General features: G+C 45.3%; 1 protein-coding gene across 5 annotated transcripts in view; it reads right to left on the bottom strand.

The window, feature by feature from the left end:
* Positions 1-13,830, bottom strand: part of PCYT1B (phosphate cytidylyltransferase 1B, choline) — a 48,217-nt gene that overhangs the window by 30,682 nt on the left and 3,705 nt on the right. For 2 of the 5 annotated variants that reach the window (XM_071548241.1, XM_071548420.1), the window contains exon 1: positions 1,653-1,836. The exons of the other annotated variants lie outside the window; for them this stretch is intronic. In XM_071548241.1, coding sequence (XP_071404342.1) covers positions 1,653-1,754 — 102 coding nt within the window. In that variant the 5' untranslated portion in view covers positions 1,755-1,836. Of the gene's footprint in view, positions 1-1,652; positions 1,837-13,830 lie in introns of those variants that run through there. 5 annotated transcript variants of the gene reach the window in all.

The raw sequence follows: 13,830 nt of genomic DNA, 5'->3' as shown, positions 1-13,830 counted from the left end.
TCCTTATGCCCTAAAGAGGTCGGTGTATCCCATCACACTTCACCAGGCAACTTCTTTTTCAGCCTGAATAGAACATAGATCTGACAACTTCCAAGATACCACTTCATAAGGACACACTTCTCACAATTCCTTATTCAAAATGTCTCAACTGTCCACTACTGGTACTCAGGAAGATCAAAAACATCACAATGAATTCCTGTTTTATTCACGTCTCTGTCACCTTAATTTCCACTGAAATGACACTGGAATGCACAATACTGTAAATTCTGGCATCGTGTTGTCAGTTTGTTCTTTAAAATCTTTTAAAATGCCAGACTACACAGAGTAATATATTCAAATAGGTTTTTATATCTGAGTTTCTGACAGAGAAATCTTAGACAGCCTGTATGAACACACTACAGTAACTACACCTGAGCTGACTTTCCCTATTAAAAAGCCTTCTGTGAACAAATTAAGTCTTCTTTAAAGCTGAATCTAATTATAACATGAACAAGAAGAAAAAGTTAATTCAGGTCAGCTCCAATGACTGTTGCTATTTCTTGTCCTATCAGAACAACGTCTCAACTACAGCATTGAATTAATTACTGAAGTTTGATGTTTAAACATGTTTTAATTAGGACTGTGACTGGAATCTGGTGTTGAATGATTTAATTTCCAGTACTAAACTGTTGCATACATCTTGCAATTTCACACCTTGACACTGCCTCTGCAATTGTGTCTGTGCATTTATGTATTGTTATTATTAACTTTCTACCATGCTGGGGAAAGGAGTGAGCTTTCCTGATGGGAATAATAAAAGGATTAATAAAGAAGCAAGGAAACATTCCAATTATTTTAGAAGAGCACAGGAAAAAAGGGACAGCTCTCAGAACCTGAACTTTTGGCGTAGAGCAGCCTTGTAAAGTTGCCTGAACGTTCGGAGGGAACCTCTAACCAGGGAGCATCAGAGTTTATTTTAAAGTATCACTCTCCCGGCCCTCCCTCATCCTTCTGTCACCGCAAACCGGCAGCTCTCAGAGACTCTTCCTTACACATCCGGAATCGAACGGGAAACTCCTCACCGGGCTCTGAAGTTGAGAAAAGTGGAGTTTGTCGTTCACGGGCAAACCGGTCACGAGCCAGGGGTCGGGCGATCCCTGTGGAGCCCGGGAATGCCATTCCCGACGGGACGCGCTCGGGAGAGGCCGGGACGAGCCACCGCTCCCTCCCCATCGCCGGCTCCCTGGAGCGCGGGCCGTTCCGCGGCATTCATTCCCGGAGACAGGCAGCTTTTAAATGGTAACGCGGCTTTACCGCCACACGCCTCCCGCCGCCGCTCTCCCCACCCGCACACACGCGGCAGCCGCGCCGGTGTCCGGGCGCGCCCCGACCCGCCGGGAGCTCGGGGGATCCGGCTTTTTAAAGGACGGACCGGGAATCCTGCCCGGCTGTCACCGCTCCCGCGAGCACAGCGGGCACAGCGCGCTCAGCACCCTCGGGTGGCGCTCCCGGGGCCGCCCCCGCGTCCTTTCCCCGCCGCGCGGCACGAACGGACCCGGCGCGAGGCGGCACCGGCCGCGCCTCCCTCGGGCTCGGGCTCGGGCTCGGGCCCGGCCCCGCGGCGCCCGCGGCGGCTCGGGCGGGCGGGCCGCGGCCGGGGCCCGCTCACTCACCAGGCGAGGCTGCGGGCAGGTGTGCTCCAGCTCCTCCATGGCCTCGGAGGGGGATCCCGGGCTGCCGGGCCCTGACTCAGCAGCGGCCGCGCGCACTGGCATGGCCGCCGCCCGGGCCCGCCCGGCGCGGGGGGTCTCCCCGGGAGCCGCCCGGGGGCTCGGCCGCGCGCGTCGCCACGGCAACCGCCTGGCCCCGCCCCCTCCGCGCGAGTCGGGGCGGGGCATACATTTGCATACTGACTTCTGATTGGCTGCAGCTCTGCCGCGCCACCGCTCGCGCCCCACGGCGGCCCCGCCCACGCCGCTCGGAACCCGGGAAGGGTCGGGATGGGATGGGTTGGGATGGGATGGGATGGGATGGGATGGGATGGCATGGCATGGCATGGCATGGCATGGCATGGCGTGGCATGGCATGGCATGAGATGGCATGGCATGGCGTGGCATGGAGTGGCATGGCATGGCATGTCATGGCAGGCGATTGCAGCCTAAAGGGGCAGAAGTATGTCCATGAGGGACACCTCGCCACCTCTCCAGGCATTCCCTTTAGTGCACAGTCACCCACAGGGAAAGAAGTTCTTCCTCATGTTCAGGTGGAACTTCCTGTGCATCAGTTTCTGCCAATTGCCTTGGCAAGGCTGCTTGGCACCACCGAGAAGAGCCCGGCTCAATCCTCTTGGCACCCTCCCTTCAGATGCTGATTGATGGGGTCCCCTCTCAGGAGTCTTCTCAAGGCTGAACAGGCCCAGCTCCCTCAGCATTTCCTTGTTAGAGAGATCACAGAATCATAGAATCATAGAATCAGTTGGGTTGGAACAGACCTCTGAGATCATCAAGTCCAACCCTTAATCCAACACCACTGTGATTACCAGATCATGGCACTCAGGGCCACATCCAGTCTCATCTTAAAAACCTCCAGGGATGATGAATCCACCACCTCTCTGAGCAGGCCATTCCAGTGCCTGATTACTCTCTCTGTAAAGAATTTCTTTCTAATATCCAACCTAAACCTCCCCTGGCAGAGCTTAAGCCTGTGTCCTCTTGTTCTGCTGCTGGTTGCCTGGGATGCTCCAGTTGCTTCATTGCCTGCTGCCCTTTACCGGAGCTGCTGCTCCAGGACCTCCATGTCCTTGTACTGAGGAGCCCAGAACTGGACACAACACTCCAGATACGGCTCAGTGGGGCTGAGCAGGGGGCAGGATCATCTCCCTCCACCTGCTGCTCTTCCCAATGCACTGAGGATTCCACTGGGCTCCTTGGCCACAAGGGCACTGCTGGCTCAGCTGTGTCCTGCCCTCCCAAGCACGGGCAGTGTCAGAGCAGGGCAGGCTAAGTGAAATTACCACCCTTCTTACTCTTGAACAGCATGAGAATACAACAAGATAATATAAAGCCAAAACTGTAGATCAGAGAGGCTCTGTTGCCTATTGTTGACCTTTATAGGTTCAATAAAGCGGATTCCAATAGTACTGAGCTGCAGTGGGCACTGTGAGTATTGTTTTCAAAAATCAGACTTCATCAAGGGGCACAAACATCTAAATTACAAGAGAATTGTGCCTCAGGTTGTTTCCCCTGAACTTGAGAGCTTAATTTCAAATGTTGTTATTTTTTTGCAAATCTTCAAAGGAGACCAAGTGCAATACAAAAAGAAACATACAAGCAATGTGAAAGGGAAGGGGGTGAGTAGGTGAGCAAGAGAAGAGGAGAAAGTAAGTAAAAAGAAAAGAGAACATGAAAAGAAAGAATGGCACAGCAGTCAAGAAAAAAAAGGAAAATATACTCAAAAGAGGTGACTGAGCAAGGAAAACAGGGAGCCAAATTAAGTGAAATCTCCAGCTGAATCTTCCCTATAACCAAGCTCCTTTACCAGTGATTTTGCAAGGACTACTCACACATTATGGAAAGAATACTCGAGGGAAATGATTAAAGCATGATTAGTGCAGCACTCGGCCTGAAATTTGTAGCTCATTTTCTTAGGGGAAGTATTTGCAGGAGTGTTATGCTGTTAGAAAAATATTTGGACAGCACAGATGAGCAGTGTTAGGACTAGAGCAGCCAGAGGCAGCAGACAGCCCTTTTATAAACCCAACCACATATGCCATCTCTTCAGAGGCCACTGCTGATGTGCTGAAGGAGTAGCACCAGGTATGGATATATCCAGGGTCAGGGTCCAGCCCTCCCAGACCCAGCAGGTGCATGGGAATAGAGATGAAGAGAAATGGACTCCTGCAGCAGGATGACTACCAATAAACTGGAAATGTAAATTCCCTTGCCTTCTATTTCTTTTTCATACAAAAAGGTGAATTTCATCTTTCCTTTCATGCTGAGAGTTTGCTATTGACTGCAGCTGCATTCTGATTCATCTTTTGTAAGTTTTATATGTTTTTTTTCATATACATGTAGCATTAAAGAACTATGTCTTTCTTGCAGTAGTGTTATTACCTGTCTAAGTTAGGCCAGAATTTCAGAGTGGAAGTGGAATACTTTTCATGCCGCTTATTTCACTTCCACCTCTGGGAAATACTTTATATTTTTGTTCTTCAGTTTAAAGAGCATGATAAAGAAATGTTATGTACCTCATTAAGAGAGAAAGAGAAAGGGGAAGGTGGTAGGATCTGTCCAATCTGTCCAAATGGAATTTGACTGATGATCTTTGCCAATGTATTGGATATCTTGAATACATTATCTTAACCTGCATCTTCTTCTAGCTATTGGGGCAAAAAGAGCTTTCAAAAGGCTGGAGTGTGTCTTCTTTACTCTCTAAAATAAATAAATACAAGTAAGGTTTGATTGGAAAGATTTAGCAGATGGTCTTCTGTGAATCCTTACAAGTCAGCCAGCTTTTAAAAGAACAGTGGGGCAAGAGTCATGGCTGGGAAGGTTCATGCATCTAATTTCTTTTCTGTAACTAATACCCTGTGCCAGGTCTCCTGGGCACCCTCCTGCCATTTCTTCACAAGTAACAGGACACACAGTCACTGCCTTTAATGACTAAGCTCTTGGCAACAGCTGCTTGGATTGAATAGACATGTGATGCATAAAACTCCTGTCCCAGGGTGTATAAATTAACATTACATGCAAACAAATCAGGAAGCCATGATCCCAATCCTCCTAACACTAATTTCAAAGTCTGAATTAAACAGACAACAAACAGGGGAAAATCTCAGCTGTTAGGAAGGCTTCATCTGATACATGGTGTGGATTTTTTCTGTACAGAATTTCAGTTTTGAAACTGGAATAACTAATTCTCAAAGTATGAAAAATATTTTAAAAATTATATGTTTAGGTGTTCCATGTAAATCCTTTCCTTTCTTAAACTAAAAGTTAGGATCCCTCTCCGAGCTTCATGGGCAGCTAAACATTATAGAGACAAATACTCTGTGTAGATTCTTCTATATCTTCAAGCCCTAATTTTTAAATATCTTCCTCCTTTTTTTAGCCTCTATTTATTTCATATTTTTAAAATATTTTACTAGAGCATTGATCAGTGCCCACAGCTGTAACTAAACAAATTTCAGTTTCTTGTAGACACCAACACCTACAAAACCTCTCTCGCACTTTTTCCATTACACATTAAACTGATTCTAGCAGACTTGCTCTGAACATGAATTAATGTGTTCACTTCTCTCCAAGGTTTTTTTTCCCTCTATTTTGCATAGATTAAGATAAGCAAGAAGCTCGTTTCACCCAATTTACTATATTAATGTTGATATCTGAACATGGTACAATAAGTGTACACTAATTGAATGCTTCCCTTAAGGCAAAATCTTTAGAAGAAACAACCTGTGCTTGGAAATTGTGAATAAACCCATTAAAGACCTCAGATTTCTCGAGCAGGGAAATAATAGACATTTCACAACTACTTAACAAGGAGTGTTCTCTCTCCTGAGAGCAAAGCAGCAACACAGCCTGAGATCTGCAGCAGAGTGCAAAGACATATCCAAGCCACTTGCTAACAAGGTGTTTTGCCTTAGTTGCACACAGCTGTCCAGAGATGTTACTGCTCCAGGAAAGTCTGTAAATACTGAACAAAGTCTCCAGGCTAAGGACATTGGCTTTTTGAAGCAAAGATACTCGGTCCTTTGTAAAAGCAGGGACTGGAATGCATTGCAGCCCTTGGAGAATATGAGGTGTCTGAAGTGCCTCAGTGAATCTCAAGCACCAGTGAGCACAGCAGAAGTTGTATTTAAAATGGTTTTCACCTGACAGAGGCTGCAAAAGTCGTCTGACCTATAAGTGAGTCTTAATGAAGAGAAACAGACCTTCATGTAATTTCTGTTCAAAAGCCATCAGCAAACTGTGCAAAAACCAGGGACTAGTATGGTTTAAATAGTGTTTAACTTCAAAGCCAAACATCTAGAGAAAACAGAATAGAATAAATTACTGAATATTTAACAGATGAGCTGAATTTTGTGTCAATGTGTGTATTTTGGATCCTGAAGGTTTTAACTGCAAGACTTTATAAGGTGAACTGCAAGACTTTATTAAGGTGAAGGAATGGTTATGTCTGGTGCACAATAGTTAAAATACTGTTTCTATGTATTATTCATGTGTGCATGAATCTGTGTATGTTTATATCCATATATCTGTCCACTCATGTTATACTAATTCTAGACATGCTAGAATTTAAAGTTAATATCAGAAAAAGATACCTTATTTCTGGGATTTAATCACATTTTTAGACTGAGATTAAAACCCCACAATGGTAGATATTTTTTCTCCACTTGCATAAGTGGGGAAAAAGAAGGAGAGAATGAAATGTATAAATTAAAATACACCTTACAGGTTTTCACCACCTCCAACACCAAACACTTTGCTGCTTCTGTGTAATGCTGTCTAATAGTGTAGCTTGAATTTTTAAGTTGTAGTTCATCAATCCCGTGGAATTCATAGTGCTTACAAACTATCACCTTTTTATCATAATAAATAAAAATGTTTTCTATTTATGAAAGAGTCTTATAAAATAGTATACAGATTAAATCCACAAATTTTTTATATGCAATGACAGTCCGTAAATTATGAAAAGTAGAAAGATAGGATTTGGTACATCATGCTTTTATCTTACATGTAGTTCTTCCCATAATTCCATTGTGGAGATGGGATGTTTAATAAAATCTGTGTTCTCAGGATACCTGTATAGAATCAAATTAGTTGGTCTTTGTGTAAGAATTAAACTAAAAATGTCATGTTAATTCTGGTACAGTTTATATGTAAATCATCTGAAACCCACAAATTCTTGAAAATAGTGTTTTTTTGGTGATGTCCTTCATCTGTGCTTTACTAAACTGTTTTGAATAAGTGGTGTTACCCACTTTGGGGTAGGTTCTTTGTGTTCTTGCTCTTTCATAACTGCTTTTACAAGCACTTCTGAAGAAAATGGTGAAAAATTATGTTTGGGTTTTGACCAAGAGGATATCTGCCTTCATTTTATTCTTCCAGAGTAGAGAGATGGTCACTTAGGGTAGGAAATGTCAAGTCTGTCTGTCCCATTATTAGATTGTCCTTGCTAATTTTAACAGTTGAGCTTTTAATTATTGAGTAATTGTTTTTAGGGAAAGCTGAGGGATTTCTGGCAGTGGGACTTTCCTGATGGATGCTGAGAGATTGGGAAGCACTTGGATTAACTAACCTCTGTTGGTCATTCCCTTCCCAGAGCCCCAGTTATCTAATCAATACACTCTTAACACTGTTCACTCTTACCAGAAAGTTTTTCTGAATGTCTAAACTGAGCCTCCATTGCTGCAATCTATTGTCCTTTTTTCTGCTGGACACAGAGAATAGAGTTACCCTCCTTGGCTTTTTGTATGACTATGATTTTGAAATAATAGTTTGAGGATTTGGAGTAGAGAGCTGCCATTCATAGAATAGAATCATAGAATCAATTGGGTTGGAAAAGACCTCCAAGATCATCGAGTCCAACCCTTGGTCCAACTCCAGTCCCTTTACCAGATCATGGCACTCAGTGCCACGTCCAATCTGCGTTTAAAAATCTCCAGGGATGGTGAATCCACCCCCTCTCTGGGCAGCCCATTCCAATGCCTGATTACTCTCTCTGGAAAGAATTTTTTTCTGATCTCCAACTTAAATTTCCCCTGGCAGAGCTTGAGCCCATCGTGCCCCCTTGTCCTATTGCTGAGTGCCTGGGAGAAGAGACCAGCCCCCACCTGGCCAGAACTTCCCTTCAGGTAGTTCCAGACAGTGCTGAGGTCACCTCTGAGCCTCCTCTTCTCCAGGCTAAACACCCCCAGCTCCCTCAGCCTCTCCCCATAGGGCTTGTGCTCCAGTCCCTTCACCAGCCTTGTTGCTCTTCTCTGGACCTGCTCCAGCCCCTCAATATCCTTTCTGAACTGAGGGGCCCAGAACTGAACACAATACTCAAGGTGTGGCCTCACCAATGCAGAGTACATGGGAAGGATCACTGCCCTGGTCCTGCTGGCCACGCTATTTTTGATACAGGACAGGATCCCATTGGCCTTCTTGGCCACCTGGGCACACTGTTGGCTCATGTTGAGCTTCCTGTCAATTAGTACCCCCAGGTCCCTTTCCACCTGGCTGCTTTTCAGCAGGCAGGTTGGTATTTTTGTCACATCTGTCATGACCTTTCTAGACTAAACTGCCCCAGTTGCAGTAATTTCTCACAGGTCATATGTTACACATCTTCTCATTATCCTCTTTGTTCTATTTTGGGTTCTCTATAGATTTTTTGCAGAGTGGTTCCAACACAGGACTAGAGCTGCAACTTTACTGCTATCAGGAAATATAATGCTGAATATTACAGATCTTTCTGCTTTATATATCCCAGTGTAAACTTTGTCTAAATGATTCATATTCACTGCCCTCCTTCTTATTGTTACAGATAAAACATAATTTAAGAAAAATCCATTCCCTATTTACATTTAAGCTATGTTGTTATCCCTTCTATCTCTTTTTCCATTTCTGGCTTTCCAGATATGCACTTCAATTCCCTTAAATCCACACAAAGCTAAGACTGCCTTTCTTGCACATATTTGTATTGCACTCACTTCTATCCATTTTCAATCTATCTGGTGCCTTCCTTTTCCGCCAGCTCAATTTCAAATTTTTTGGACTCATCATCAGTATTCTGTCACAGTATCTTTTCCAGTATTACAAGCCTCCAATGCTTTTTTCTCTCTGCGTTTTTTGTCAGCCTTTATCTTTCCATTTGTCAATTTTTCATGCAAGGGCCTTCACAGCTCTTTTCTCATGTTATTTCAAATGCAAACCTGCCAAATGAAACATAAAAAAATCATACTGTAAACCACATTTGAGTGATTGTTGGAGCTTCCCATTTAATATTTTGGCTACCAAAAACTTAATAACTGCAGGTTTTCATAATCTGGGTAAAGACACAAACTTAATTTAAAATAAAACACCTGTTTATGTACTGTAAAATGATTATCTGCTAGCTAGTTTAGCTCTTACCAGTTAGTGTTTGACCCTAAGTTCTTACTTCTGTTGCTTGTAACTTTGTCATCTTTGAAACCTTTGATCTAACACATACTGAAGAAGAGCATCTTCTACCCCCTGAGCAGTTATGGACCAGCATAATGTAGCTGTTTCTGGAACAGATAATAATAATACCCTGCAGGGTGTTATTGGGACTGTTCATTTGAAATATGCAAGAGCTTTCATGACTGGGAAAAGAGATTTAATATTTGCTTGGAGGTTTGGTACTCTGGTGGTGTGCTGTTTTCCATATTCATGAAAATTGAGGAAATGTGGTTTTGGTTACAAGTCACTTGATATGTGTCAGGACCCTGAGGGCATTAAAAGTCCTTGATGGGCCTGAGAAGCTTCATCTCGGGGCTCCACCACATACACTCTGCTCATCAGTTCAGGACTCTATTTAAGCTTCACCACCACTCCCTCCTTCTCTCTGAAGATCCTCTCCCTGGATCTGGATGTAAAGCTGCAGGCTGACTCTCTTGCTTGCCCTCAGTCCTGCCTCATTTCTATAGACCTGTCTGGTGATTCCTGGACTTGATCCTAACCCTGAGGTGCAGACTGATTAAATGGCTTGACCTTGGACCTGTCTCATTGCCATGATATTGCCTTGTGGTCTGGACTCTTGGCTGGGCTGGGACACCCTCTCCTCTTCTGCTCTGCTCACCTTGCTTGTGTACTGTGGGACTGGGTCCAGGCTGGTGAGAACCCTGACCTGCTGGCAGTGTGATTCCCCCTTGGATTGCCTTTTCTTAAGGAAGAGCTCCCTGGAAATGTGTATCCATTGGTATGCTGGGTATTTTCTTCGTTTTAGCTGCCAATATTTGGAAACCCCAATTGTTATTGAGTGTGAGGTGGGGGAGAGACACAACTCCTTAAACTTGCTTAGTTTTACAGAACTGCTTATCTTTAATCTTGGGACTTGGAAACTCTGAAGGGCTCTTCCTGTAACAGCTTCTTTCATTTTGCCTAAACTAAGGCAGATCAAAGCACCAGATGTGATTGGAAAGACCTTTTCTCTCCGGTTCACAGTTACTTTCCTGCTAGTGCTCACAGGAAGAATCAAATCTTGACTTGAAAGGAATGAAAAATTTCTGACTTGCTTGTGTTTGAAAGCAAGATCAGGTGCCAGTGGAACAGGGACACATAAGGAGACACCAGTACTGGACCCGCCCCTGACTTGTGTTTCTGGCTTGCCTGTGGTGATCAAGCAAGTCCAGAATCTTATTTGATGACCTGGACTCTTACCTGGGCCTGCCAGCTCACCTTGCCTGGGAGGCAAGGTGCCTATCCCACCAGCAGTATTATATCATTGTCTCCCTCTCCTTATGGAGCAGCTGCCCCTTGCTGCACCCTGACAGCTACATCAGGCTTTCCTAAGCCCTGGGTTGAGCACAGTGGGACCTGGCTCTTGGCTGTGGGGTCTCCTCTGGCAATTTCTCCTGAGCCCTCAGCCTGACTGGGCTTTGTGTCCCCTCTGTGCTGACCCCCTGCCCAGTCCCAGCTCCTGAACGAACCCTCCTCCCAGAGCCCACCGGGACTGGTCTGCAGGATTCCTGCCACCCTCAAGTCCCTTCTGCTGTGGCCCTTTCCCAGGCTCTTGTCTCTGCCCTGGCTCAGCATCCATAAAGTATGTATGGCCAAACTTCACAAACGAAGATTTGGGAAGGCCTCTCCCCACGTGCCCTTCCAGCCTGCACAGTGGATTTTTTAGGCGAGGCACAGCGTGCACAGAACTGGCCCCACCGTTTAAGTCCTCAGGTCCATCTGCCACGGCCGAGCGAGCTTGGACAGTGACAGGGAAGTCCTCAGGACTGTCACAGCACCTGGTACTGACCGGGGCTGACCCTGCTGAGCATCCGAGATCTGATGGGATGGGATGGGATGGCAGAGAGACATTTAACTGCCAGGGGATGGTCCCCTACTGAGACTCAAACTCAGGACCTTGGGATTTGGATTCTGGAGTGCTCTCCATTACACCACGGGACCGTCCCATCCACAAAGTATCCCACTAACAATCCACACCAACTAAAACACTCTACAGCAAATCCCCTCTGAACCCAGAGCATTCAGGTGTGAGGACACACCTTGTCTGTGGGGAATGGGGGCTGCTACCAGAGCTCCGAGGGCACTGACAGCCCTGACCAGCCTCACCTGGGTTACCTGCCCTCTGCTCAGGGGCTCTGAGTTCTGGCCTGTGCTGTTGGTCCTTCCTGGAGCTGGGCTGTAGGAGTGCTGGTCTCCATCCAGCTCAGCCAGAGCCATCCCCAGATTCCTAGCCTGACACTGGACCTGCCTTGTCACTATGGACTAGTTTGGTGATTCCCCAGGCTGTGTCCAACACTGGTTACCACCACTGGGCCTGATATCCACCCATGGGCTGAGTCACAGAGAATCACAGAATCAATTAGGTTGGAAAAGACCTCTGAAATCAAGTTCAACCTACCACCGAACACCACCTTATCAGCCAGACCATGATACTCAGTGCCATGTCCAGTCTTTCCTTAAACACCTCCGGGGATGGTGCCTCCCCACCTCCATGGGCAGCCCATTCCAATGTCTAATCACCCTTTCTGTGAAGAAGTTTCCCCTAGTGTCCAGCCTAAACCTCTCCTGGCACAGCTTAAGACTTTGTCCTCTTGTCCTGTCACTGTTTGCCTGGGAGAAGAGACCGACCCCCAGCCAACTATACCCTCCTTTCAGGCAGTTGTAGGGAGCAATAAAGTCCCCCCTGAGCCTTCTCTTCTCCAGGCTAAACAACCTCAGTTCCCTCAGCTACTCCTTGTAAGATTTGTGCTGCAGACCCTTCACCAGCTTCATTGCCTTTCGCTGGACATGCTCCAGCACCTCCATGTCCTTCCTGAATTGAGGGGCCCAGAACTGGACACAGTACTTGAGGTGTGGCCTCGACTGACTTGTGGCTTGACCTTTGTGCCTTATCACCCTGGAGGAGGGACACAGAAATGATCAGGGGCTGGAGCACTTCACCCGTGAAGACTGACTGACTTGGGGCTGTTCAGCTTGGAGAAGGCTCCAGGGAGACCTTATAGAAGCCTTCCAGTACCTAAAGAGGCCTACAGGAAAGCTGGAGAGGGACTTTTTATAAGGGCAGGTAGTGACAGGACAAGAGGGAATCGCTTCAATATGAAATAGAGTAGGTTTAGATTTGATATAAAGAAGAAATTCCTTACTGTGAGGGTGGTGAGGCACTGAAAATAAGTTGTTCAGAGAAGTTGTGGCTGCTCCATCCCTGGAAGTGTCCAAGGGCAGGCTGGATGGGGCTCTTAGCAACCTGGTCTAGTGAGAGGTGTCTCTGCCTATGACAGGAGAGTTGAACTAAATGATCTTTAAGGTCCCTTTGGACCCAAGCCATTCTATGACTTGTCTGGTGATCACTGGGCTGTCTGACCCAGGTTACCATCACTGGACCTGACCCTGAGTTGTGTTTCTGGTTTGTTCTGAGACCAGTTCATCACCATGGACTTAGCTGGGGTAATCCTGACTCCCACTTCCAGGCTGCCCTGCTCACAGTCCTAGGGCTGGGGAAAAAGGCCCCAGCTCTCCTGCCAGACTCCCCTACTGCAGGGAGCAACTGACCCTGCTGCTCCCCCACAGCGTGAGCACAGCCTTCACCAGCACCAGTCCAGCAGCAGCTGCCAGGATTACAACTAGACTTTGCAGCATCTCACGATGCTGTCCCCCTTTCTGCCAAAGGGATGTGAAATAGTGAATGCTGAGAGTATTCACCCTTGGAAGCACATTTGATCTTCAGCCAGGTCTTGAAATGTAACACCCTCTCTGCAATAATGTTCTGCTTATAAATTAATTGTTCATTTTTGTGCAATTGTAAAGAGAGAGCGCTGAAAGTAGTTAAAACAGAGAATTTCATGCTGTGGCAATAACTGTATGCTCTTGAATACCATTGGCATCAGACTTAATTCTTAGACATTATAATTATGTGAGGGATCATTTTCTGTGAGTTTGCTCTCACTTGTCTTCTCTATTTAATGTACATTATAATATTTAGTACTTTTCTTCCAGGCTTGAATAGGAATATTGTATTAGGCAAGCAGGTGATGAGATTCTGCTCTCTGTTCCAGTCAGTGTAATTCCACCAATTCTGGTTGAGTTACTAGGATTTGCTGTAATTTAACTGCAATCAGAATTGAATTGTGTTCATTCATGGAAGAAAAAAAAGTATCTCTGGATGTTGATTCCATAGACCTTCTTTTCTGTCATTATGGAAGTTAGTGTGTGTTCTAGTTTCTATTTCATGTTTGTATTTCAGGGCTTTAACACCCTAATAATGACTTTATTTTCTTCATCCTGATGTTAGCAGGTAGCTCAGGTAGGAAATTAAAAAGAGCTGTGCAGTGAACAAGCCTGGTAAGCAAGAAATCTACCTTTTTAACATAAATGTCTGTGTCATCTTTATTGATAAACAAATGGAGAAGCATCTGTTTCTTCATCACTTACTACATGCAGAGTTTTGAAAACAAACCCCTCTTGTTAAGCAATAATTTGAATTTTTTTTATTTCAGTTTATGAAATATTTGCTCCTTTAGTTTAGTCTTCCAAACAGTTAAGTAATTCATGTTGAAATGCCCCATGAATAGCATAGTTGAGTAAGCAGCTGCTGAAGTGGTCAGAGTTCCATCATATTAGACATAAAAACTTTAAGTTAATTTAGAGATAATGCGCATTAATTCAGAGCAAT

The sequence above is a fragment of the Pithys albifrons genome, chromosome 1, assembly GCF_047495875.1.
Source record: "Pithys albifrons albifrons isolate INPA30051 chromosome 1, PitAlb_v1, whole genome shotgun sequence".
In the NCBI taxonomy this organism is placed as follows: Eukaryota; Metazoa; Chordata; class Aves; order Passeriformes; family Thamnophilidae; genus Pithys; species Pithys albifrons.
The sequence above is the reverse complement of the archived record's forward strand: the minus strand, read 5'-3'. Positions and strand labels throughout refer to the sequence as shown.